This window comes from Nycticebus coucang, chromosome 15 (assembly GCF_027406575.1).
Source record: "Nycticebus coucang isolate mNycCou1 chromosome 15, mNycCou1.pri, whole genome shotgun sequence".
Classification (NCBI taxonomy): domain Eukaryota; kingdom Metazoa; phylum Chordata; class Mammalia; order Primates; family Lorisidae; genus Nycticebus; species Nycticebus coucang.
Genome location: NC_069794.1, coordinates 31,660,247 through 31,686,743, shown reverse-complemented (window position 1 = coordinate 31,686,743; position 26,497 = coordinate 31,660,247). Strand labels below are relative to the sequence as shown.

General features: G+C 37.7%; 1 protein-coding gene and 1 non-coding gene across 2 annotated transcripts in view; both read right to left on the bottom strand.

The window, feature by feature from the left end:
• Nucleotides 1-6,445: 6,445 nt before the first annotated feature.
• Nucleotides 6,446-26,497, bottom strand: part of OBI1 (ORC ubiquitin ligase 1) — a 39,913-nt gene continuing 19,861 nt past the window's right edge. The window contains exons 5-6 of the mRNA XM_053563847.1: nucleotides 24,590-24,678; nucleotides 6,446-8,092 (exon numbers count right to left, since the gene is read on the bottom strand). Coding sequence (XP_053419822.1) covers nucleotides 6,547-8,092; nucleotides 24,590-24,678 — 1,635 coding nt within the window. The 3' untranslated portion in view covers nucleotides 6,446-6,546. The remainder of the gene's footprint in view (nucleotides 8,093-24,589; nucleotides 24,679-26,497) is intronic.
• Nucleotides 10,280-10,469, bottom strand: LOC128567151 (U2 spliceosomal RNA). Its single transcript, XR_008374800.1, has one exon. It is a non-coding gene; the product is annotated as a U2 spliceosomal RNA (small nuclear RNA).

Sequence of the window (26,497 nt, the reverse complement as noted above, 5' to 3'; positions counted from 1 at the left end):
CCGGTCCTCCCTCCCTCCCCTGTACTGCCTAACCCCAGCAGCAGCTCACTGGCCTCCGCACCCAAGGTCCGGGTGGTGAGATAGTGGGACTGTGGTGACTGAACTCCTGTAAGGCTCCCAAGTTCTTCATTCAGACTGGGCTCCCGCTGGGACCAGCAGAGTTGGTTCTCGAGTAAACCAGTCAAATACAGTTTTCTTTCTTTTGGTCGTTTAATTTAAATGCAATTTCCCTTGGGGACATTTTCCTGGACGTTAACCGCCCCACCCTGAGGTGTCGCTGATGACTTATCGACCCAGAAGAGTCCCAGCAAAGTTCACTGCTGGTTATTCTCACTTTTGGCATTACATCTGTAAATATAGTTCTAAGTACATATCTGCACCCCAGCCTCTCTGTGGACACAAAACTCACCTACCTATGAAAGCCCTATGGGTGGTGCGTGACCACTACGTCTCTGTCCTAATAGTGCCTCGGCCTCCCCTGTCTGCTAGTTGCCAGAACCAGTTTTCCAGCCTACGTGAACAATGTCAGACGGTTTATCACAGCCACAGCCCTTGTGATTTCAGTTCCAACAGGAGCAGAGGCGCCCGCGTCCCGCCTAGGCCCACCCCTCCAAAGCTGGAGGAGCGCTCTGATCAGAGAAGGGGTTTCCAAATCCTGGGTTAAAACAACAGCAGCAGCAACAAAAACAACAAAAAAGGAATGAAACTCTTTAACAGTCACGCCTGCCCAAGACCCCATGAGACGAGATGGAAAGTTGGTCTCTCTCCCTCTCCCGGGCCAGCTGCCTGCTGCCGCTCTGGCCCAATCACACTCACTCCCAGGTTGGAGGGGGCGCTGCTGGCATAAATGGGCAGCACCAGAGCACCCCAGACACTCCAGGCGTGCGGTTCCAACGCCCGAGAGGCAGGAGCCGTTGTCTTCCGCTGGCTCTGCTCTTCCTCCAGGAGCAGGATCCCCCAAAGGGACGGTCCGACAGCCGGGGAGGAAACCGCGAGTCCGCGACACCAAAACCGAGCGTGCGGAGCTGGGTCCTGTCGCTTGGCTCCAACGCTCGCCGGCGCCGCCGGGAGCCGCCCCTCCTCCCCGCCGCCCGCACAAATCAAAGCCCCTTGCGAGGGACTGGGAAATAGTTGCCTTGTCATGTAACACATTGCCCTGATTTATTATAAAATTTTAACGAAATCATGCATATTTTAACAGCCTTTAATCACTGCATGAAAATTTAATTCATGGACTGTAGCGCGTTTAAATAAATGAAGTGTTAATTCATTAGGATTAATTAATTTGTTAAAGGATTGTGTGCAAGGTTAAGGTGGAAAGAAAACTCTTTGTTGGTTTCGCTCCTTAATCGCCAGGTTTCACCAGTGGTAATAAAATGAAAGGAAACCGCAGAGCTGGCTGTTCGCGTGGGGCCTGGGCGGAACCCGCCGAGAACACCCAGAAGAACCAGGGAACTCCCACTGGAAGGGCAAGGGTGGGGCTGGGCTCCTGGGACACTGGAGTCGGGGCATGGTGCGTGGAAGGGGCTGCGGAGAGCCCGCACTGGTGGCGGGAATCCTGGAAGACCGAGTTCGCTGGAATGCGAGGGAGGTAAGGGTGCTCAGAGCCCAGGCTGGCGGGCCAGATTCCCACCTCGCCACCCCGAACACAATATGACCAGGTGGGTGAGGCGAGGTCGCCCCTGCTTATCCTCAGAGGGTCACGCCTCATCTTAATGGACAGATGAGGGGCCATCCCCGCCATCTCCTAAGCCTTCCAGCGCCCAGGGAATCGCTGTCTCGCCATCAGGCCGCCGGACCAGGAGGCTAGGGCAAGCCCCAGAGCCTCTGGGGACTCTGAGAGGAGGCGGAGCAAAATCAAATTTGTAAACTCAGGGGCAGCAATCCGGGAAATCTTTTTTTAAATCAGTAACCCTGACGTTAGGGAATGGTTTCTTCAGCTCCTCTTCTGAGGAAGCAGCTAAATAGGAGTCCCCCTGCAGCATAACCCCTGCTCACAGAAGAAATGTCCTCGCTCCAAACTCTTATTCATCCTTCAAGACCCAGTACGATTAAACACCTTGGTGAAGCTGCCAGACGTCCTTACTGCTCCGTGTTATCCCAACACCGACACGTTTCAACTCATAAACGTAGTAAGAATCAACATGGACAAGAATTACCTCTTTCCTCCTCACAGAAAGTCTCAATAAATGAGAACTTATCCTGGGAAAAGGATATTTACATCCTCAAATTACGAGGGTCAGATAAAGCCCACGCTTCTACACACTGGTTTATTGCGACTCTCATTTATTAGAGGAGGGGGTCTGCTTCCTCTCAGACACGGCAGACTTAGGAATCTACCTTGTTTCAAGAGGTGGAGCTGTAACTGGAGCAATTCTAGACTGCTTCAATCATGCAAAACTGAAGGTCGCCCTAGCTTGAGCTCCAGATAGGTTCTTAAAAGAAATCTGCATCTTAATAGATGCTTCCTCACTCAGAGTGGGGTTCCGAGAATTAAGCAATAAATGTTCACTGTGCATTCTGAGATCATTACTTAAAAGGTTTTCTCTCTGCCAAGGGAGAAAGGGATCAGGTTACATCGTGATAGGCAAAGCCTGTGTGATAGGATTCCTACAAATAGGGATGAAAGACCTTCTTTACGAAGCTATGGAGAACTCTTCTAATCTAATAACGCACCTAACATAAAGTTAATCTCAGTTTGATGGCTTCACAGGTATAAAAGCAAGGGGGGAAAATCTAGTGTATGTATCTCACATTGACTGTTTGAAAATCATACAAGCATATGGAAACAAGAGGTTCCGGAAACATCATGGTTCAAGGCCAAGGTCTTCTCTGGTTGTTTCAAACCAATGTAGACAACAAAAAGGTGTTAGGAAAATGAAACGGATTTGAAATTAAGGGACTGTAAACCTTAGTCTACCATTTTCAGTTTTTACATCAGCTGACTCAACAGAAAAAAAGACTTGCCATTTTTTTATGGAATGAAGATTTTAAAAATTAAAAGTACTAAAGGTCATGATTTAAAAAAAAAAAATAACTAGCTTCCTGTCACATTTCTGTAGCCATAGCACTTCAGAAAGATGAGCAGTCAAAAGTTGTCTTTCTAAAAATATGAACCAAGTGTCTGCTTCCTTATCATGAGTGCATCTTTTCCTAACTAGCCTCAGTGTAATTAACCAATAGGTTAAAATAATCTAAAAGTTAGAGTTAATGTGAGCTCTGTGGCATACATAACGACTCCCACCACTGAGCTTCTGTTTAGTAAATTGAGACCCAGTAACACAGGCAGGAATTAAATGATACTCAAAAAGTGACATGCTAATACTTCCTATATGAAAGCACACTATTTCAAAAAGAAACTTAGGAAAATTTCAAAGCCATTCATTCTTAGGTTTATAAATGTGAACTCTCACATGTAGGAGAGGAAGATCACAAGCCCTGGAGTCACAGAACTGGCTCCAAGATAGGGTTCTACTCAATTTCAGCTGTGAGATCACTAATCTTCAGTTTGTTTTTTTGTAAATTGAAGGTAACAGTTCCTGGTTTGCAGGGCTTTAAAAGGGGACTAGATGAGACAGAAATCAGTTTAGTAAAATAGTTGCTCTCAATGAGAGGTTTTTGTTTTTTTTTTTTGTTTTTTTGAGACAGTCTCACTATGTTGCCCTGGGTAGAGTGCTCTGGCATCACAGCTCACAGCAACCTCAAAGTCTTGGGCTCAAGTGATTCTCCTGCCTCAGTCTCCCAAGTAGCTGGAACTACAGGCACCAGCCACACCGGTTATTTTTTGTTGCAGTTGTCATTGCTGGTTAGCTGGCCCAGGCTGGGTTTGAACCTGCCAACTTTGGTGTATGTGGCTGGCGCCATACTGTGCTATGGGTGCCAAGCTGACTGTCTGTATTGTTAACAGGTATACTTAAAAACCTATGATACCACAGTTGTCATGACACTTGATTATGGTAATATGGTAAAGAGAACACATGAAAGAAAGTATGCATAAAATTAAATCCTGCTCAGATTATTACCTTCAAATGAATAATGGTACAGGTACAGTTAATGTATGAAATACTGTTTTAGGGAGGATGGAGGGATTGTTTCTTTAGATAAGCAGCTGGGAAATATTTTGGTCCAATATTGATGTTCTGTCTGTTGTTAGTAAATCAGGTCATATACTCCAGATATCCACATCACAATGTCAGGATTTATTTGGATTAAAAAGACACATCCTTGTGTACAGACAAAACTAGACAGACAACTTGTGTACAGACAACTGTCTTGGTCCATTTGGGCTACTATAATACCTTAGACTGAATAATTTTTAATTTCTCAGTTTTGGAGGCTGGGAAGACCATTATCAAGGTGGCAGCAGATTCAGTGTCTGGTGAGGGCCTCTTTCTGCTGTAAAGATGGTGCCTTCTAGCTGTGTCCTTGAATAGCAGAAGGAGCAAGGAAGCTCTTCAGGGTTTTTATAAGGGCATTAATCCTAGAAAGAGGGCAGCGCCCTCATGACCTAATCACCTCCCAAAGGTCCCACCTCTTTATACCATTATTTTTTGTCAATATATGAACCTGGGGGGGAGACACACATATAGACCACAGCACCCCTAAATTTACTTTGTAACAGAAATGTTTAAGATTTTCTGCATTCCAATGAGTTTCTAATGTATAATTATCAAAAATATTTATGAAGTGCTAATAGTTTTGAAACTATCCATTAGTTTCAACACATCTGAAAGATAAACAAATGAACAAGTAACTATTGGAAAATATAAAACAAAAATTATGCTTTAAATTAGCTTTTTCTAGTTATTCCTTCCAAAAGTGGAGGGCATGATTCCCCAAATCATGAAAGTGATTCATTATACTTTTATGGTTTCATTGAATCCTCAGTCTATTATAACAAGGGTCAGTCAATTTTTCTGTAAAAGGCCAGCTAGTATTTTAGACTTTGTAGATAACACATAAAAAAATGAATGTAGCAGTGTTCCAGTAAGACTTTATTTAGAAAACACTGAAATCTGAATTTCATATTAATTTTCCTGTGTCATGAAATACTCTTCTTTGAATTAAAAAAAAAAAATTTTAAATCTAAAAACTATTTTTTACTCAAAATCTTTCAAAAACAGGTATAGGTTAGATTTGGTCCACAGACCATAGTTTGCTAACTTCTGTATAAAATCAATTAAAAATAGTAGGTTTTCCTAGTCTTTATAGGATAATTCAATATCTGAGATAAGGAATCATCATCAAAATCAAGGAATACAGTGTTTATGACATCTTTTATTCAATTCACATAGAAAAGCATGCAGTATTAATGTAAAACAGTATGGTATTAATGTAAAATGTTCAGTGCACATTAGATAAACAAGTCATTAGCATACAAACCCATTTTTCAAGGATTATATAGGCATAACAGACATGGTTAGAATAATACACTTTTCCAGAGCCTAAATGAAAAATTGTGCTTAACTCTTACCTATCCTCATCTTCTCAATATTCTCCATAAAGAAAAAAAATTTTCTTGTTGTACATAAAAGATATTAGCCAACTGAAACTGTTTAAAGTACGGATAACACAGCAAGCAAAAATGCTATCATGCATACAGTTTCCACAAAGAACGGTAACATGCAGTTAAAAACAAAAAAAAACACTCCCCTGTGTTATAAGTAGTGATCAAGAACTTGGCTCTGAGTACTTCTGCACCTCTACATTTTGAAAAATTAAGCTAGGATGTTCAGGCTCCTCTAAACCCAATTGTTTCATGCCTTCTTTCCAAGTTATGCTCAATTTCCGATTTTAAACACATATAAAGATGAACAAATCTAAGGTACCTGACATAAAATGTGTATTTTCATACAGTAAAAGTATTCTTTCATACTAGAGAATGTTTTCACAAAAAGCAAAGCACAATTTAGAAAAAAAATGCAAACATATACATAAAACCTAAAAAAAAGTGAATCAACACTGTACTAAGGTTAGAGTGCTATTTTTGCATCATGGCCTTGAATAAAAGTTAAGCCATTACTAATCATAAATAAAAAAGGCAGATGAAATAATTTCCACCCTAGGAAAAGATTTTATTAAAGAGACTCAAATGTTTTATGAGCAGTATGTAGACAACATTAAAAGTTTTCTTTAAGAAATCCAAATTCTGCAGACAACTGAGACTTAGCAACAAGTATTTAACACTTAAATACTGTATTTAAGAGTTAAAAATTAACTGTATTTAACAATTAAAAATCATTGAAAAAAAAAATGTACCCAACCCAGATACATATAACTCATTACAAAAAAAAAAAAAAAAATTCCTCTTCCTAACTTCTCTGGTTAAAAAGACCCCTGCTCCAAGAAGTCTTTTATTTTTTTCTTGGAGTCTTTCCAAAGTAAACAAAATTATTCTGGGTATAGGTTAATCTACAATTCTGACTTGACACTTGACTAAAGATTATCAATTCAAAATTGTATAGAACTTTTATGAGAGGAAAAAAGTAACTTTAAAAACTTTTATTTCTCTCAGAACAAAACCACAAATGACACCTTTCTAATGAGTCAACTTTTAGTTGCTTTTGATGGGCTGGCATTGGAAAGGCTGCTCTGGATTTTTCTTTTTGTTGACTGACTCACATTTTTATTCCTTTTTTCAGGCACAAAGGAAGTAGACCAAGGAGACTGAAGGTGGTTATGAAGACCATGCATCTCTGAGGACATCTTAAACAAGGAAGACCCAAACCTTTGATCTTCAAATAGTCGATGTGAACTACTTAACAAAATACCCTGGGAAAACTCTGTCTGAAACAAACAGCTTGGGGGTTTGGTTTCATTAGTTCCTGGATTAGAACTGGGATGGAGTGAAAAATCTTCATTCATTTCTTGGTCAGATGGAGAAAGGAGAAAAAAAGAAGTGGGTTTCCACTCATTTCCATTTTCTAAGTGATCAGCAGTAGTTAGAGAACTTTTGGAAAGGCTTAGCTTAGTTCTTTCTTCCAATTTGTCAGATTCCCCAAGAAATTCACTGCCTTGAGATGACTTTGACAACCCATCCAAATCCACAGACTTAAAACCGTTATTACATGGGCTCTTGCTGTTGTCTGACTCTGACATCATTGAATCCAACTCAGAGATTTTGTCAAGGTAAGCAGCATCCATTGATGCTTCACTAGATGTTCTTGTCCGATTCATTTCAAAAGAGCGAATAGAATTCAACCTTTTGGATAAACATGAGCCTGGTTTCTCACCTAATTTTGAAGATATTTCTCCAACAGAATTTGCTATTGTGTTCCCCTCTGAATTTTCAAAATCCAAGCTTTGGGCATAGCTTGTAGAACAACAGTCCCAAAATCCTGTCTTTGGGGAAGTAAAACATTCTGATTTGTTTTCATTTTCATTTCTATTTGTATCATCTTCTGAAGAATCTTTGATAGAAACACTTGAAGATTCACAAAAGTCATCAAACACCAATTTTCTGAGATGACTGGAGTGCTTTATGGAACCTCCGGCTTTGACGGAGGAGCTCTCTCTATTTTCTGGAGTACTAAGCTGAAGGCAACTAAGGGACAAAGGAGTACAGGGAGCTGGAAGATCATAAAGTTCTTCGTCTTTGTAGGGTACACAATCACTTGGTTTATTACCCCACTCTCTTTCCAAATAAGTATCCATATGTGTATCTGTCACATCTAACATGATTTCTACCCGTTTCTGATATAGGTCTTTGTTCTTAGAACAGTTTAGCTCTGTATTGCTGGTGCTTTCCTGCCTAGCAGACCCGGTGTCAGAGAGTTTGCTGCTAGAAGCCTTTGCCAGGTGAGAAGAACTCAATGTAGATGAGCCAGACTGCTTATTGGCACTATCACCTGGATTCTTTGATGCCACATCCTCCTCACTACCTTTGCCACCCATGCCATCTGCAGAAAGTGATCTCTGGCAAATGGAATTCATAGCTTCCTTCTCTTTGCCTGACTTTTTCAGCTGTACAACTTGAGATTCTAGTTCCTCTATGTACTTATCACTTCGTTCTAGAGCTTTCTTGAGGCGACTGGTTTCACGTTCATACTGTTCTACTTTGGACTGAAGAGCTGCAACTGTAAACCTTCCAAACCTATAAAGAATGAAAGAATAGTTAATCTTAGAGTTCAAGTTTTCTTCTTTTCAAAACTTAAAAGTACAAATTATTCTACCCCATTCTAATTCCACGTAACAGTGACATTTCAGACTACTCAGTAACTAGGGCAATTGCCATACGATACCTTAAGAAAAAGGTTTTCTCACTTATGTAATAATAAGCATGTGATAGTAATGGCAAAAATCTAATAGGATATTTTTGTGGTTGAATCAGATTAGTGGTAGAAAGACAGAAACACATAGACGATTTTTCTTTGAAGAGCTAGCTCTACAATTCAGCTCATATATGCATGAGAGTTACCCCCTAAAACAATGGCAAAGATTTATGATAACATTTAAACAGTGGTCTACAATCTTGAAATATTTACATTCAATCATTTTCCTATCGTACAGCAATGTTTTACAATACATTTCTTACACAATGTCACCTTGTCAAACATAAAATGCCACTTTGAAATTCAGAAATCTTCGCAGTCCCAGGAGGAGTGGTTTTAAATACTTATTTGGACCCTTTCAATTATAGCCACCCTTGGTCTGAAGCTTTTCCTTGGCCTTTCTGAGCACTGCGCTTTAATTCATTTCAGCTCTACTTATTTTTGGCATTTTACAACTGTATGGGACATCAATCTCATTTCTTCTAACTTTGAAATACAAAGTCAGTGCTTGTGGTTTCAATATACTGCACATAAAAACATGTTTATATTTTCTGAAAGGGAAGATTTTGAAGAGTGACTTAGAACACATCAAAAATTCACTCCTTTTACCTGGGATTACATTGTTTTCATTATTCTGTCATGAATGGGTACTAGGTTCAGCTCAGAAAACAACTTTTGAGTATCTAATACAGGTGAGGTGGTATACTTGGAGCTGGAAACACAAAGATAAAAAGGACTGTCCTAGCTCCAAGAGACATAAAATACCTACCTCAAATTCTGTCTTATCCCCAAGGAAAATTCTATCTTTCAAGAAACTTCTTATGAGGCAATAAACATAAGCCCAACATTCTAAACCCCTGCCCCAATACTTCTTCTCCTTCAAAGTTCTTTTCAAAAGCCTTTTCTTGATCTCTTTGATTGCTTATATATTGACCTGTTCAGGGACTGTTTGTAGGAAGGTACTTGAGAAAGATGACTTCTAAAACTGTTTTCATCTTTGAGTTTGTCTTTTTCTTCCCCTCCCCATTATAACAACCATTAATAAAATTTATTAAGTATTTAAAAAAATTACAAAGGAGAAAAAGGTGCCTACAGTAATTGCACCTTTTAGAATTAACCAAAACACGTCTCAGACTCCCACTTAGCGCCTAGCACCTCTTGAATCCCTAGCCCAATTCACTTTCCGGTTTAGCCTCAACATGATCATGATCCTTGCTCTATTGTCCCTAAAGGAAAAAAGCAGAGACAAAGGTAAATATAGAATCATAAAATCTCAGGATTAGAAAGAGCTTTAAAAGATATGATTGCTGAATACTGATCTACTAACTTCAATTAATTGAACCCCCTGAGAGCACATTCCCTTCAATTTCTAAAAAAACAAAGGAAAAGCCATAGGTATTAAAAAAACGAAAGCAACTACAATACAAAAAGCCTCCTCAGTTTAAAATAAAGTTTACTGCTGTATTTATTTAAGTAAATATAGGAATTTTTCTTCTTTGTTAAAAATGTTTTGACTTACAGTATTTGAAAGAGCTGTAATTTCAAAAGAGAACTTTTTTAAAAAAGTAGACAAAAACCTTTTTTAAGGGCATAAAACAAAAATGTTCATGAGTTCTTGACTGTAACTATTCTGGCATAATCAAATAACCCCCCATGTTTTTAAATGGAAAAACTATGTAGCATGTTTATTTAATGCAAATAGTAAGAAGTGACAACGGTACATTTGCTTACCTAAATAAAATTTTGTTTTTTATAGTGCAATTTTTATAATAAGGATATCTTCAGATGAAAAACCAAATTACTTAAAATCAAAGCCACTTACTAGACTTTAAGTAAGTTAGCTGCCACTAAAGGATGTCCTTGGGAACTCAAGAGGCACACACAAGGAAAAATTAGTGACAAATGAGAAATGTTTGCCAAAATACTAGCAGCTTATTCCAGATTTTAGCATGGAATTTCAAACATAATGTCATTTTAATGTATTTACCCCAATTTTCTTTATTTTTTTTATAGGGCACAGCATTTCTAGAGGTACTACAATACCAAATCAATACATACAATGGACAGAGCAAGCTCCTACTTCATCTTCTTGCTCCAGAATCCATCTAATATATTGCCATTGAATACAGGATGTATCATATAGTAAACTGATAAGAATAGATATTGCATTTGATCTTAGCCAAAAGGCTGAGAAGCGATTGTTTTTAAAAGAAGTTAACAAATGGTTCTTAGTTGAAGTTAGTGATAGCACTAACCATATTTTTCATGTTAATTCAGAGAGAAAGCTACATGAGAACTAAGAACAAAAGGCAAGTAACAAAGCACACGTGAGAGGGTCAAGTTAGTAGAAGTCATTGATAGAGTTAGGCTATTTTCTTAAAAGTCACTGCCCCCAATTCCCCAAAGTTCTATTTCAATACTTTCCAAGTCTATAATACTTTGAGTGATCAGACCTTTTTACCGTTCTAATAAAGGACCTGTTCTGGTGGGCAAACTGACAGAAATGTATACTAAAAGCCAAGGAACTGATCAATTAATTAACCTATCCATATAAATTATTTGTTTTCTGTCTCTCTCCCCCAATAGAGTAGAAGCTCAAGGAGAGCAGGGAGTTTGACTGCCTTATATGCACAACTAAGTCCCCAGGACAATTCCTGGGATATGATAGGCCCCTGTTAAGTACTTCTTGAATAAATATCATTCTCTTCAAGATAACGTCATTGCCTTACATTTAGACAGAGTTGATACCACAGAATATGGTAAAGGTTCTTGGTCCTCTTTTACATGTAAAATATTATGACATCCACTACGATATTAAACATTTAAATATGTTTCATACATTTGACTCTTTACTTTCTTTTTGTTCTCTGACACCAAGGAAAACAACAGAGATTGGCTATATATAGTATAGCTTTTAACCACAAGGTTGAGATTCTATACAGCTTCATCCAAAAAATTTCCATTTTCACTTTACTAAAAAACTGCAAATAGATAAAACTTTTGACACAGGCATTAGGAGTGACAAAAGGAAATTTACCTTATCATACAGAAATAACACACATACACATCTGATGCTATACTTCCATAGAAGGCAATGAGGATAAAAGCTTATTTTTCATTGTTTTTTTTTTTTTTTTTTTGCCAGGGCTGCATTTGAACCCGCCACCTCCGGTATATGGGGCCAGTGCCCTACTCCTTTGAGCCACAGGTGCCACCCTTTCTTTGGGTTTTCATAGTCTTGTATTCACACTAATTCCAGATATTTCCAAATAACATTAAATAAAGCAATGCCAAGGCAAGCCGGAGGAATTTCTAAGATCATTTACCATACTTCCTTTTCCTGAGCAAATTTCAAAATGGAGTATTTTTATAAACATTCCATTAGAGACCAAAAGGCTTTGATTTTCAAAGTAGCAGTGATGGCCAAAGGCTTCATTATGCCAGAGAAAACATTTAGAGCAGTTTGGGAGCTGCAGCTGATACTCAAAGTATATTCCACTAAAATCTATCAAAAGCTTAAGGGATTTTTCAGTTTGCAATGTTTATATATTCTGGATGAGAGAGAAGAATGAGGGTTTTCCTCATCTAAATAGCTAAAGAGATTTAGAATCCCTGTTGTCCCGAAGAGTAAAAGTGCCATTGGTCTGACGTTTGACGTATTATAACTAGAGTAAGAACATCTCTACTATTAAAAAGTTCCTAAGACCACATTTTCTCAGAGCCTATCACACAAGAGGAACAGAGTGTATTAGAAAGAGGTCAGTAGAAAGCAAATGTGAAGAATAAATGCCAGAACTGAGTATCAAAAAACTAAACTTTAGTGCTATGCTGCGGCTTTTTGTGCAATCTTGAGCAATCTACTTTGCTTCTCTGGTTCTCAATGGTAATTCCAACAAAAGGGATAAAGGCAGCAAGCCCAATGGGTGGGCAATACTACCAAATTTCAGAAACACTTCCTTGAAGAACAAGGGACACACTGGGGATTTAGGAATTCCTCATGAATCTTTGAATTTATATCTTTTCCTTACTTGCTCGCTAAGGTAAAGAAACAAAGTAAAAACAATCTTTTTGGTGGTCTAGCCTATCTGATAGGTTATCTGATAGGTTTTCAATGTCGATGTAGATATGTTCTCTAATCTGTCATTCACATAAAAAAAAAAGGGAAAAAGAAGGAAGTGCATTTTGGCTAAAACTTACCAAGAATAATATAATATATAAATGTTAACAGTATTGTCTAACTGTCTACTATTGACTGATGACACTAAGAACAGCAGCAATCATAATTTATTAAGTGTTTACCTGGTATTAAGTATATTATTATATGCTTGATACGTATTATCCCATCTAATCACCATATTAACTTCAAGAAGCAAGACCTATTATTCTTATTTTAAAAATAAGAAGCTTATAAGGAATTAAGCAGCAAAAATAGGATTCGAATCTTAGTCTTTCTGACTCCAGATACCATGTGTGAAACCATATTAAGTAACTAAACACGAGATCCCTTATACTTCATTATCAAAATGCAAGCTAGATTTACAGAGCAGTCTGTATTCACAGTAAGCTGGCTACCACTGTTGTACTACTTAGTAGTACATATATTTGCTAATAAAAAGAAAAAATTATAAGACATACAGATACATATGCACAAAGTCAATATTTACTAAACTACTATTTTCTTTTAGACACAAGTTCAAGAATATCTTGAAACTTTCAAAGATCATTTATTAAAATGGCCTTGTAGGGAAGTACAGCACAGACAGACCACCCTGGGAAAGCCACTTTTAGCAGAGATACGAAGACTAATTCTGAACTTAAAATTCTACATTTAATGTGTGAAATGTAGAAAGTACACGTGATCAATTTGTCTGCCCCATGCACAATCAACAGGCATCTTCAACCACAAGATGTTTCTTATATGGAATGAAAAAAACTGCAAACACAAAACTTTAGGGCCTTGGCCAGGTGGGGTGGCTCACACCTTTAATCCTAGTATTCTGGAAGGGTGGAGTGGGTGGTAGCTCCTTGCTTGAGCTCAGGAGTTTGAGATCAGCCTGAACAAGAGTGAGACCCTGTTTCTACTGAAAATAGAAAAAAGTAGCCAGGCTTCATGGTGGGCCACTGTAGTCCCAGCTACTCAGAAGGCTGAGGCAAGATTATTACTTGAGCCCAAGAAGTAAGGTTGCTGTGAGCTATGATGACACCACAGCACTCTACCCAGAGCAACTGAGATCCTATCTCATGTAAAAAAAAAATAAGTAAATTAAAAAATTAGGGCCTAACCATCACAGAGGTTACTTGTCTCAGGATCAAATTGTGAGGAATAAAAAATATCAGCTTTGTTATGTTGTATGTTAGTTTTATCACAAAACAGAAAGTGCTTCCATAAATTTTCCCCTTAAAGACAAAGCTGACATGAATAGGGGAAATAGTCAAAGATATAGGTCCTGTAATAATTTCTCCTCCTTTCATCTTCTGAAAGTGGTATTTAAAAATTAAGCTAGAGTTTGCATTGCAAGTTTTCTTTTCTTTCTTTTTTTTTTGCAGTTTGGCCAGAGCCCGGCTTGAACCCGCCACCCCTGGTATTTGGGGCCGGAGCCCTACACTTTGAGCCACAGGTGCCTCCCCACTTTGTAAGTTTTCAAATAGAGAGCAGTGTTTATATTATACCTAAAATAGTTCATATTATTAACACAATTTTTACGGGTTTTTGAATGTTTATTTTATTAAATTAACCATACATTTGTAGTTAAAAACTGTGGTTTTAAAAATTCTGGCTGGGATACCTAAATATTCTTAAGAGAAATGCTGCTGGGCAGCATTTGTGAATTGAAGAGGAACAGGTAGTCCCTTTTGTGGTGAGTCTCTAATAAGGGCTAACCCATACGGTATAGTGTCAGCAGGGTTCATAAGGAGAAATACAGAATTAAACTATATTCCATGCTGCCCACTTTCCCTCCCTGTTTCTCTGATGGCCAGAACTTGGTCTCTGACTCAAGTTTGAAAATTACAGCAGCATCCATTTCAAAGGCTTCTTTCTTTCTCTCTGGGCAGCAAGTTGGGCAACACTGCTCAAAACAGGATGACTAACTATAAAGTACTACTTTCTCCGCATTGTCTGTGAATATAGAATACTCTTTTTACTGGTGGAGTAAACTCCACTTTATTTGATAAATCGTTGCATTTTTATTCCATGCAGAAATGCCCTAATTTTCTGCCTTCCTCAAAAAGATTGCCCTTAAAATTTGAATGATATCAACAGAAATCCTAATCTTTTATGGGGAGAGAACATTAAGACATGCTATTTCATATCTTTTTACAGTTGCAAGGGGAATAAAGGACTTGTATCTTTTCTCAAAACATAACAACCTTGACAACAAAATCTCAATAGCGCAAAAGACTGCAATAATTCTTCAGTGATAAAAGCATACTTAAAAATATTTAGACTAGCATTTGTCTATAAATTTTTCACTTCAGCTAAATTCTTTTCCTTTTTCTCTCTCAGCATGAGAAATAATCTGGAGGTAAATAAAGCAAAACAAAAAACTATGATCCAGATACCCTGTAATTATTACTCAGATGACAGTTATTAAGGACAAATGTGTGCTTGGGGGCTATGAAAAAGGAAAACAAAGGAAGCAGAAATCATCATCCCTTTTCTCAAGCAGTTCATAATCTGACAATCTTATTGCTTAGTCATTAGCATACATTGCTGGCTCCTAAAATAACTTATCAATACAATAAAGACAAGTTGACAGAAAACTGTAGTAACTGTCTATCCCCAATTAGCTGAATATCCAGAGAAGGGCTCCTTGGGCAGCTGAGGGGCCTGAGCACAACTAGCTGTCACAGTCTGGCCCCAGGGTATCATCAGGCTCCCCTGACAATCTACAAGTTCCCCTTCTGGGGAAACCAAAGGGCATAGCAGAATCAGTCATCAGATCACACTAGGGTCAAATACCAGGAATCACAGGATTTGTCAGAGCAGAATCATGAGAGACAAAAAAAGGCCAGAATAGGTCAAGAGACAAGAGCCAGAGCCAGGAAGACCAGCAGAGCTGATGAGGAGGCACAGCGTTAGAGAGGTACTGTAATGTCTTAAGATACAGATTGGGAAAAGTAGACCTGTCAACTATAACTGGGCCACAGCTTAGAATCAGCAGAGAGACAGGTAAGTGTAGAAAAATCTGGTTACAGGAAAGAGACATGAACAAAACATCCACTACTGAAATCAGGCAAGCCCTAATATTACCTTCCCCACTTCTTCATTTTAACTCTTAACCTCTGGCATAATTGAAAGAGGAAATCTTCAGGAAATCCTTTGCTCTCTTTGTTTGGAGAAAGTTTCCAGAATATCTGATTCCCTGCCCTCTTACAACCTTTGTATTTTAAGCCTTAAGCAAACTCAAAAATCTTAATACCTTGGTCAGTTACCTCCAAGATGTAGCACAGAATATTAGAATATGAGGACCCCTTCCTTCCATCACGCCCAGATTAGATAGATACACACACATGTCTATATGTACTTTGTTTAAATATACATATATATGCATTTTGAAAAATACATCTTAGTACCAAGGAACTGTCCAATTAACTTGGCACAAAAATCATGAAATTGGTCAACAAAGTGATCATTAATACAATAGGGTATAAGAACAATCAAAAGAACAAGAGGAAAATGTTCTCTTTGGGGAAATTATGGAGGGCCTCACAGATAAAGCAACAACTGAGCTAGATCTCAAAGGACAGGTAGGGATTAACCACATAGAACAAAAAACACAGAGGCTAAGCTGGAGGAGCAGAGAGAAATTGGGTAATGTGTGAATGTGGGCCCAATGAGAAATTCAGCATAGTTGCATCAGAGTACGTGAAGGGGGAGGCCAGGGAAGTGACAAAAAGATTAAACTGAAGTCATAAAGACCTTTTTATACTCTTCTAAGTACCTGGGCTTTAATATGCAGACAATGAAGAATCAGTCACAAAAGGTAACAAAACAAGGAGAGTGAGATGACTGAATTTATATTCCAGAATTGAGGCAGCAATACAGCTGCCAGATGCTTGAGAGTGCCACATAGAAAAGAAAGATAAGCACTTGGAAGGTTGCCACAACAGGCTAGGCGAGAAATAACATAACATGGTTCTAAACTACTGGGAATGAGAAGATGGGTTGCAGAGACATTTCAAAAAGGTAGGTTAGAGGCAACATACTACAGAACCAGCTGTGAAGTGAGGACAAGGGGTAGAGAAACCTAGGAAGATTGAGGTTTTTAATCTTAATGCAATTAGGACAGGGACAAAACAGGAGGATAAATTATCTTTTGGGTGAGAAAGGGGGAAGGATAATGGATACAATTATTTAGACACAGTACCCCATCCCATCTCCTCCATTTCTTTTCTTTCTTTTTTTTAATGATTCAGTCAGAAAGTTATTTATTTAGACAAGCTGTGGTTGCTCAATACAATTCTTTGGCTAACAGTACGAGGCAGGGTGAGAAAAAGGTATAAAAATAAAGAGAGGGGCTCATTGAGAAGCCCACATTCCTCAGCAGAAGAAAATGCTAGTATTCAGGGATCAATGAAGGTAAGATCTGAGACAAAAAAAAAAAAAAAAAAAAAACGAAGCAGCATGACACATGTATATAGACCACACCACAAGAAAGGTGAAGGCCGCAGGATGAGACAGCTAGGAAAACTGCAGGAAGGAGCTAGGATCCCAGTTACAAGAAGGAGCTGGAATCTTGAGTTGCATCTTGAATAAAGGGAGGGAATCCGATTTGCAGGAAGGAAGAAGGCATTTTCAGCAGAATATACAGCTAAGGGAGGAACAGGGAATAGGCCTCTCAAAAGGGCCTCCACCAAAGGGTTTCTTCTGGGTGATCAGGAGCAGGCTAGACTGAGGGCACACAATCCCGTCAGCCAGTGCCATGCTGATTTACTTTAAAGGTAACGGGGCTATAGTGATGCTTAGAGTAGAGGAATGATGTGACTTGAACCATAAATTTAAATTTTCATACAGTTGAAATAATCCTTGGAGAGGTTAAAAGTCTACTGCCTCACTTTTTAGGTGAGGAAACCGAGGCCCAAAGAGGAAAGATGCTATGCCCAGCAGTCCCGAGGTCCTGTGCTCCTTGGTATGTCTTAGTTTTGAGGATGAGTCCAGGTCTACTCATCATTGCTGCCTCCTCCTGGCCCAGATTCTGCCTCTGCCCTGCTCCTGTCCCACCACCACCTCTTCCCTTTCTTTATGCTACATATTGTGTCAAGGACTTAAGATTATTTCCATTAGTCCTTACATTAACACATTACCCATATTTTACATAAAGAAAACGATGACTTCAAGAGGTTAAATTATTCAATGTTATTTATTTATTCATTTAATTATTCTATTTATTTATTCATTCAATTACTCAACACATATTTATAAGGTACCTTGGGGCACTGGGGTTTTGGACATAAAAGGGACTGGCAGCAAGGTCTTTACCCTTGTGAAGCTTAAGAGTTTAGACTGGAGGAGACAGACAACAAGCAAGTCAAGCAAATTAAATGAACGAGATGATTTCAGACAGTGATAAGGGACATTTAATTCATTTACCCCTCATCATAGCCTATTATTATTGGCTATGTAGTATTATTAGCCTCATTGTATAAAAGACAAAAACTAAAATACAGAAAAGTTAAATATCTTTGCCTAAATCACACAACTAGTAAGTAGAGAATACCCGGTCAGTCATAAAGAAGTCTCCAGGACCTGTGCTCATAATCTCTAAATACATTCTACTATTTTGCTACACCAGTATTTCATTATTATGGTCTTATAATAAGATGAATAAAGGAGTAGAAAGTGCTGAGTGGGAAGTCCTCTGTAGAATGATCAAGAAAAGCCTCTCTGCACCTGACAACTGATCTGCAAACACATAAAGAATATTCTCAGTGGAGGAATCAAATCCAGTATGTTTTAGAAATAGAAGAAGGCCCATAGAAGTGGAGGAAGATAAACTGGAGAGGTGAGAATCAGACAAAGTGGAAGAGAAAGGTACAGAGTAGCCATTGAAGAGTTTGGATTTTATTTTAGAAAAACACTGGATAGTTTTAGGCAGAGGATTTAAATATTCTAATTTTTATTTTCTTAAATTTTGAGTACAGTAAAAAATGAATTGGGTAGGGAAAGGAAGGACAGAGTAAAGTAGGGAAATTTGAATCTAGAAGTCTGTCTCCAGAGCTAAGCTCTTAACCACTGTGCTTTGTGGTAAATTTAAGGTATACAATCTCTGATAAGGATATGAAATAGATAGATGGAAACATGAACGTGCAAGGTAGGAGACAAAGTGACACCAAAAATTAAGATTTCATTTTGTAATCTCTGATACACAGTTAAAAAATTCTTAAAGCCATGGGATAACTGATTTTTAATGTTTCAAGAAAACATAAAGCCAAAAAAAAAAAAAAAGCACACGCTAGCTCATAATCTATGAAGTCTATTCTTTCCTTTGCAGATCCCTCCTTTTCATATTCCAATAACAGAGTATTTAGCAAGGTGTCCAACCTGCAGCCCGTAGGGCACATGCAGATTATTTGAGGTCTATTTTGCTTATCTATGGTATCAGATATTGTGAAAATTATGCATGGACCTTTTCTTTTGCTCATCAGCTTTCATTAGTGTTTGTGTTTTTTTTTTTGTAGAGACAGAGTCTCACTGTACCATCCTCACAGCAACCTCTAACTCTTGGGCTTACGCGATTCTCTTGCCTCAGCCTCCCACGCAGCTGGGACTACCAGTGTCCACCACAACACCCGGCTATTTTTTTGTTGCAGTTTGGCCGAAGCTGGGTTTGAATCCGCCACCCTTGGCATATGGGGCCGGCGCCCTACTCACTGAGCCACAGGCACCGCCCAGTGTTTGTGTTTTTAATGGGTGGCCAAGACAATTCTTCCAAATATGTGCCAGACAAAAAAAAAAAAAAAGCTGGATACTTCTGAGCCTTTATCCTTCCCCCAGAAGGAGCTGAGGCATGGGTGAAGATTGGTCCATAATGACATGCCTTGAGGTTGCTGTGCACTTAAATGGGCTGCATGCAGGGAGACATTATCAAACCCATAGACCTCACTAAAAATACAATGACAGAACACATAACATCTCTGCATACATATTTATAGAAAGAAAAGCCATTAATCCAATTATAACCAAGCTTGATAAAATGACCAAGTTATAATCCAATTATAACCAAGTTTGACAAAAATCAGTTTTGTACATGGAGCTTTATATTCCATACTATTAAGGTGAGTTAGTAGCTTAGGGCAAGAACAGCTGCTCTGCTAAAGCATAATAGCTGGCAATCTGGCACAATCTCTGCCTAGAGTGGGTAGAGTGAAAAAATGGCAAAAGTGAACAGACATGGGAGAGAAGATAGGGAACTTTCAAATGTTTTTCAAGTCAATTCTTCACACCTCTTCTGAGTTAAAAAAAAAAAAAAAAAATCGCTAAGGAACTCCTAACTCCATTAAGGACAAATACATTCACATTTTCTGGCACAGTTTAAGATTTGTTATTGAAGTGAAGGGAATTTGGGAATACAAAAAAGTCCAATACTGATGTGTTCCCTTCAGCCTCTTTCCTTTCTTGACATTCTTACCACATGAGATGTGTGTGGCAAACTTCACATTGCCCACTAAATACTCAGACTGAAATAGGCCTTTCTGCTTAAAGAAGGGGGTCGCTGTAGTGGAGTAATGCTAACCTGCTTATTTAATAGTGGAGTGATGATAGTCAAAATAGAAAGATATGAAAAATTCCATAGAGGACTTTTGCTTTGATGAATTTGAGGAGGAAGCTACTGTGGATACTGAGCAGTGGCTACTATCAGAAAAGACACTGGAGGTGAAGGGACCATTCAGCATTCCTAACAGCACAAGTGGTTTCCCCCTACTCAGAATACCTTCCTTCTCTCTGAAATCTCTACCCTTTAAAGGTGGACTCAAGTCCTGACTTTTTGATAAAGACTTTCCTTATTGCTTCAACCCACTTGTCATTCTCTGAACCCATACTGCAGTCTCTGTCATTTGGCTCAGTATCTGTTTGTTTCACATATTTTCATATCTTCCCTCTGTTGACTATAAATTTCCCAAAGGCAGGGACCACACTTTCCTGCTTTTAATTTTTTATTCTAACAACTTTAAGCATTCACAGAAGTATACAGAACAGTACAATAAATCCCATTTACTCATCACCCACATTCAGTAATTATCAAGAGTTTTGGTTCATTTTCTGTGTATGTATATGTATATCATTTTTATTCTTTTACTAAAGTATTCTATAGTCTATACATTTTAGTATGTATTTCTAAAAGAAATATGGTGCCATAGACTGTTCGTATACCTCCCAAAATTCTTATGTTGAATTCTTATGTTGTATACCTCTTCCCTAGTGAGATGGTATGAGGCAATAAGGCCACTGGAGGTGATGCTATTTAGAGGTAGGGCATGGCTTTAAGTCATGAAGTTGAAGCCCTTGTGAATAGGATTAGTTCTCTTAAAAAGAGGTCCCACAGAGCTCCTTTGCCCCTTCTGCCATGCAAGGACAAAGAGAAAAGATGACTGACTGTCTATGAACCAGGAAGCAGGCCCTGATAAGACCTGTTGGCACCTTGATATTGAACTTCCCAGCCTTTGGAACCATGAGAAAAAAATTTCTGTTGCTTATAAGCTACTTAGATTATGGTATTTTGTTTAAAGTAGCCTAAAAGGACTAAGATAAATGGGTGTTTTCTAAGTAACAATGATACCTAAATAAAATTAACAATAATTCCTCGGTATTATCTACCACCTACTTCATATTCAAATTCACCCAATTGCCTCAAAAACATCCTTTGATAGTTTGTTACTAATCAGTATCCTACATAATATCTACGTACTGCATTTAGTGAATATATCTCTTAGTTCTTTTATTGTAAGCAGCCCCCTACCCTGTGCCAATGATTGGATTAGAAACCCAGTCATTTCTCCTGTTGAGTGTACTACAGTCTTGATTCATCCATATGCTTCCCTCTAGTCTTATGTGCTATGTTTTTCATTAATTTTCTCTATAATAATGTATTAGGAGCAGAATATGAACCAAAATTCTACAAAATGCAATGGCTACAATTACTGTGAATACACCTATAGGCCTAGCTTAAACAGGAAAAAGGACACAATTATACAAAATAGTAATTATTAGCAGCTGAGATTATGTGGTAAGGGCAGGTACAATAAAATAAATTATAGCAAGGGAACCTAACCTACTTTAGGGGTTAGATTAGAGGGAACATTTATTTTATATATTTCAAAGCATCTAGTACAGTGTTAAAAAAGAAAAAAAAATCAGCATTTGGGGTTGGCAGGTAGTGTAAGTTTTCTTCAGAGGGTAGTCTTGCAAACTAAAGGACATATCACTACCTCATGGGCTCTGAAGATCAAATTCAATTTTCTTAGGAGTCCAAGTTAGAACAAAGTGAAGGGGCAAACAAACAGGTGGTTTCCTCTAGGTGAAATACATTAAGAATTCAGGAAATGGCTATACGATAAGGCAAAAGAAAAAAAATACTGCATTTACTGGACCACCCGTTTAGATATTAGAATAATGAATTTTTACAAGGAACAGAATGTATATTACTGAAGAACATGCTTAATAGGTCATCTGCCACACTGCTCACGAGGGCTTTTAAGTTAAAGCTGAGGAAGGAAAAATGTCCAGGTGCACTTTAAGATGGGATATAATAGAGGCTAAAACAATAGAAAAACCGTGGCAGAGGAGATCAATGATAACTCAGATCTTCATTGAAAGAGATTATTGAGCTATTTTTAAAAGATTATAAAATATACCACTTTTATACGATACTAGCTACTTGAGGCCAGTGTAAATGTCTGAGTCCTTCTTCCTTGTACTATATTTAGTCCAGTTTGTGGGGAATATAATGATATTTGAGTATCTTGGAAAGAAATATATTCTGCCATGGACTGACTTGTGCTCCTCTCCTCAAAATGTATATTTTGAAGCCCTACCCTCACTGTGACTATATATAGGAGAAAAGGTCGTTAGGAGGTAATTAAGGTTAAATGAGGTCAGCAGATGGGGCCACAATCCAAAAATATTAGTGTTTTTTTAAGAGGTAGAGAGACTAGAGGATACACTCTCTCCCCAGCATGTGACAACATAATCAGAAGGTCAATAAACCAGAAAGAGAATCCACATTTGAACCTGACCCTACTGAACCTTGACCTGGACTTCTATGTTCCAGGACTGTGGAAAATACACCTCTTGTTTAAGCCATCCAGTCTATGGCATTTTGTTATGGCAGCACAAGCTGACTAATACACCTTACTGATTTTTATCCCTCTCTAGTTCTGCTCAACTTGTAGGATACATCAGAGACCAAGGCCAAGTGTATAAAAAAGTACATACCTTGACACCTAACCAATTAAAAAGTGAAAAATAATTAGTCAAGGCATTTCCTAAACCAAGTGAATAAAATAGAATAGGTGACTGTTATTTATTTGCATTTATTTGTAAACTCTTGAAATATCTTGTTCTTTTCCATAAAAATAGGAGCTCTCCTCAGGTAAACCAGATATTGGTATTTTCAGCCGTGGTCAGCTTCTCTCTGACTCCCACTAAGGTTTGGTGATGCAGAGTAAACAAAGCTATAAATCAAATGCAATGCATTTAATACCTCAATGCTTTGCAAATTGATCTAGAATAGGGGTCAGCTCAAATCGCTTTTCAAGTGAAATTGTTCCCTTCCCCTGAAGGTTTAAAAGATGGTAAACCTAAAGTTATATTGGATTCAGATGTGTGACTGCTTATTTGTGAGTAGACAGAGGCCAGGTTTCCTCAGGTGAGTCTTCAGTTATTTATCTGGTTAGAGCCATGGATATTTAAAAATGCACATTCTTGTAGCTGGCATTAAATCTGAAATCTAGTGGGCAACTTGTCAAGAAATAAAAGCTACGAACAAAATAGCTTTAGTTCCATTCAGCATGTTGTGGGAAATGGCTAATGGACAAGCATTACTATGACTGGCAAGGCGAGCTGCCAATAAATGATAGGAGTTGAGATTTAAACCACATGACACCAACACTTCCTAAGCTTATTTCACTAATTTGTCAAAGTAGGACATTATCTGAAGTGAAAGAAAAACAGGTTTGGAGAGCACAGGGGAAGGAACTACTTAAAAGTAAAAGCTATGCTTCTTTCTCTATTGGTTAGTTATCTCTGTCTCGAGTAATTATGGTTTAAGTCTACCATTTCCTGATACCACACTTGGTTTTACTGAGGGCAACATTTCCTCCTTTTCAAATGACAAACAACTATTTATAGTAGGATAAAATTTTCATTGTTTTCTTATTCCTGTATTGTCTTTTTCCATTAAAAAGAAATGAAATCCAATGGTTGGATGGAAAAAATGCTTAAGAGTTCTGATGTGCTATCCCTCGGAGAAGCTACCTGACCTTGGGGGCCATATTATTTTCTCATTTGTCTTTTTCTTTTCCTATAAAAAGAACTTCATGTGCTGTCTGCCATCTTTTCTTCAACTCTTAAATCCCAACTCTATCTTATCTTTTTAAATAAATTAACCGTTAAGTGGATCGATACTTGCAAGCTCTTATCTTGCATAAAGGAAGAATAAATTTACTTAATTGTATAGTTTCAAATTAGTCCAAAATTGAATGAACAATGCCCTAAATTCTGTTTCAGATAGGTTTTTCAGTATACTGGTTAACAGCACAGAGACGTTGGGACTGGACTACCTGACTTCAAATGCTATTTCTACCACTTACTAGCTGTGCAGGTTTAGAGAAATTAATTTAATCTTTTATGCCTCCATTTTCTCATCTGTAAATAGAGAATAATAATAGTTCTTCATCACATGTTGTTGTATCTAGCAAGGAGAAAGCACTATATGAACGTCAATTATTACTAATATTATCTCAGAAAATAGCTAAAGGACACTACCTTAATTTCACTATTTGTTAGTTCTATTAAACAGTTATACATGTACATAATAACAAGTGTATGTTTGCCTGTGTTAGGTCACATAAAAACAATCTTTTTGTTAATAAGATAAGGGGAAAAGGTAAGAAGAAAATAATTTCTTCAAATTAGCTTTAACCAACCTAAGATTTTTACCAATCACACAAAGTATATACCTGACTTTTAGAGGCAAGACATTCTACTTAAATCTGTATGTTTAAATGAAAGGAATCAAATAAAAATATACACTATCACAGCAGCCTAGTTTAACATACTGTCATAATCTGAAGTATTTCTTGGTGGGCAAAATACATACTTCTGGGGTGATCTATTATCAACTTCAGCCTTTAGTCGTAAATTCTCTCTTACCAGGCCACCATTTTCCAATTTCAATTTTTTATTTGCCTTAAAAAAAAAAAAAAAGAGTTGAAAATAATTAAGCACATGCCAAAACAAAAGTACTTTGTAAAAATTACAATATGAGTCATTTGTAATTTTGAGTGATAATATCAGAAAACTGAGTAAATATAACATCGCCTTCAGAAACTTAAAATCACTACCAGAAATGACTTCTGAAACTGTGAATATAATCCATATTCCATAAGGCACTTTCTAAGTCTCCTATCCAGGGAAATAAATGAAGTTATGTTAGCTCAGAGTCATTAAGGAACCACACTAATCCCAAATATGCTTTTCCTTTTCTTTTTCACATACCCTGAATACTCTAAGCCAGGTAACATACCATTAACAAGTATTTGCAAACTAATTCTGAAGAATTAATTCTTGAGTTATGAGACTGATTTCTTGGCCACTATTTAAAATATATATATTTTTAGTGATGTTTAAATATATATGTGTGTGTATATATACACATATATATACATATATATATATATTTTTAGTGATAACAAATCTAATATGATTAAGCTACTTATTTGCTTTCTTAAAAAAAGATTTACCAATGCCCTGGCTAACAAAGTCTGGGGTCTTTGAAACTGACCTAATATTTCCTAAAAAATTTCATGGATTCTCTCGATTAAAAACCAGTCTAAATATGATTTTCTTTCTTGACTTATAAGATACCTAAAAATTACCTATCAAGGCACTGGTTGCTGGAAAATCCAGAAGCTCAGTATTGATTTTGGACAGCCTAAAAATGAGTGTGCTTAAATTTTAGAGTCTCCTTAAAAGCTATTTTCTTTAGATTCCCTAGTCATCGTATTTATGTGTTCCAAAGAAAAATATGACTCTGTGGACTAGAAACCAACCTCACTTACTGGTCAAGGGAAGTTCTTTGACTGGAACATTTATAATCAAAGTGAATTGGTCACAAGATCCACTGTCAACAAAATAGGTTTAAACCAAGAAGATTTTATAAATATATTTCAAAAATTTGACCTAATGCTTTTGACAAATTTCTAGAACTTTTTTTGAGACAGTCTCTATATGTTGCCCTTGGTAGAGTGCCGTGGTGTCACAACTCACAGCAACCTCAAACTCTTGGGCTTAAGAGATTCTCCTCCTCAGCCTCTCAAGTAGCTGGGACTATAGGTACCCGCCAAAAAGACTGGCTATTTTTGTTGTTGTTTAGTTAGCAGGCCTGGGCCAGGTTCGAATCCACCAGCCCTGGTGCATATGGCTGGCACCCTAATCACTGAGCTATGGGCACTGAGCCAAATTTCCAGAACTTCTGACTACATTACTTGCCCACCCACATAAAAAAGCACCATAATGATCAAAAGCAGGTAAAGGACATCCTTTTGGGCATAAAGCCTACCTCACTTACTTAGGCTCATTCAGGTTCCCTTTAGGCTCTAAGCATCTGCTAATTTCCATGGTTGCACACCAACTCAGCATTGTGGAAGATTAATCCTTCAAGTGACTAATAAATATTACTGGCTCTCTGAAGATATTAAATAAAGCCATTTACTTCTTCATATATACAGACAATAAATTAAACTTTCAAGCATAGCACAATAAGGAGAGACACTCAGTGAATGCTTTTTGATGATGATGACAAGCTTAACTTAGAAACTCATTTGATTTTCCTTCACCATCCCTGCCCCTACTACCATACTGCTCTTTCAATGTCTCTCACCAGTTCTGTGGCCCTCTAGTACTTCTCATTATTGATCTCCTCAACTATAAGAGGTATTTTCAAGTTCAGGAGGGTTATGTGAGTTCTGCCTACTTGCTGCACCTAATTATGATGAAGACTTCAGCT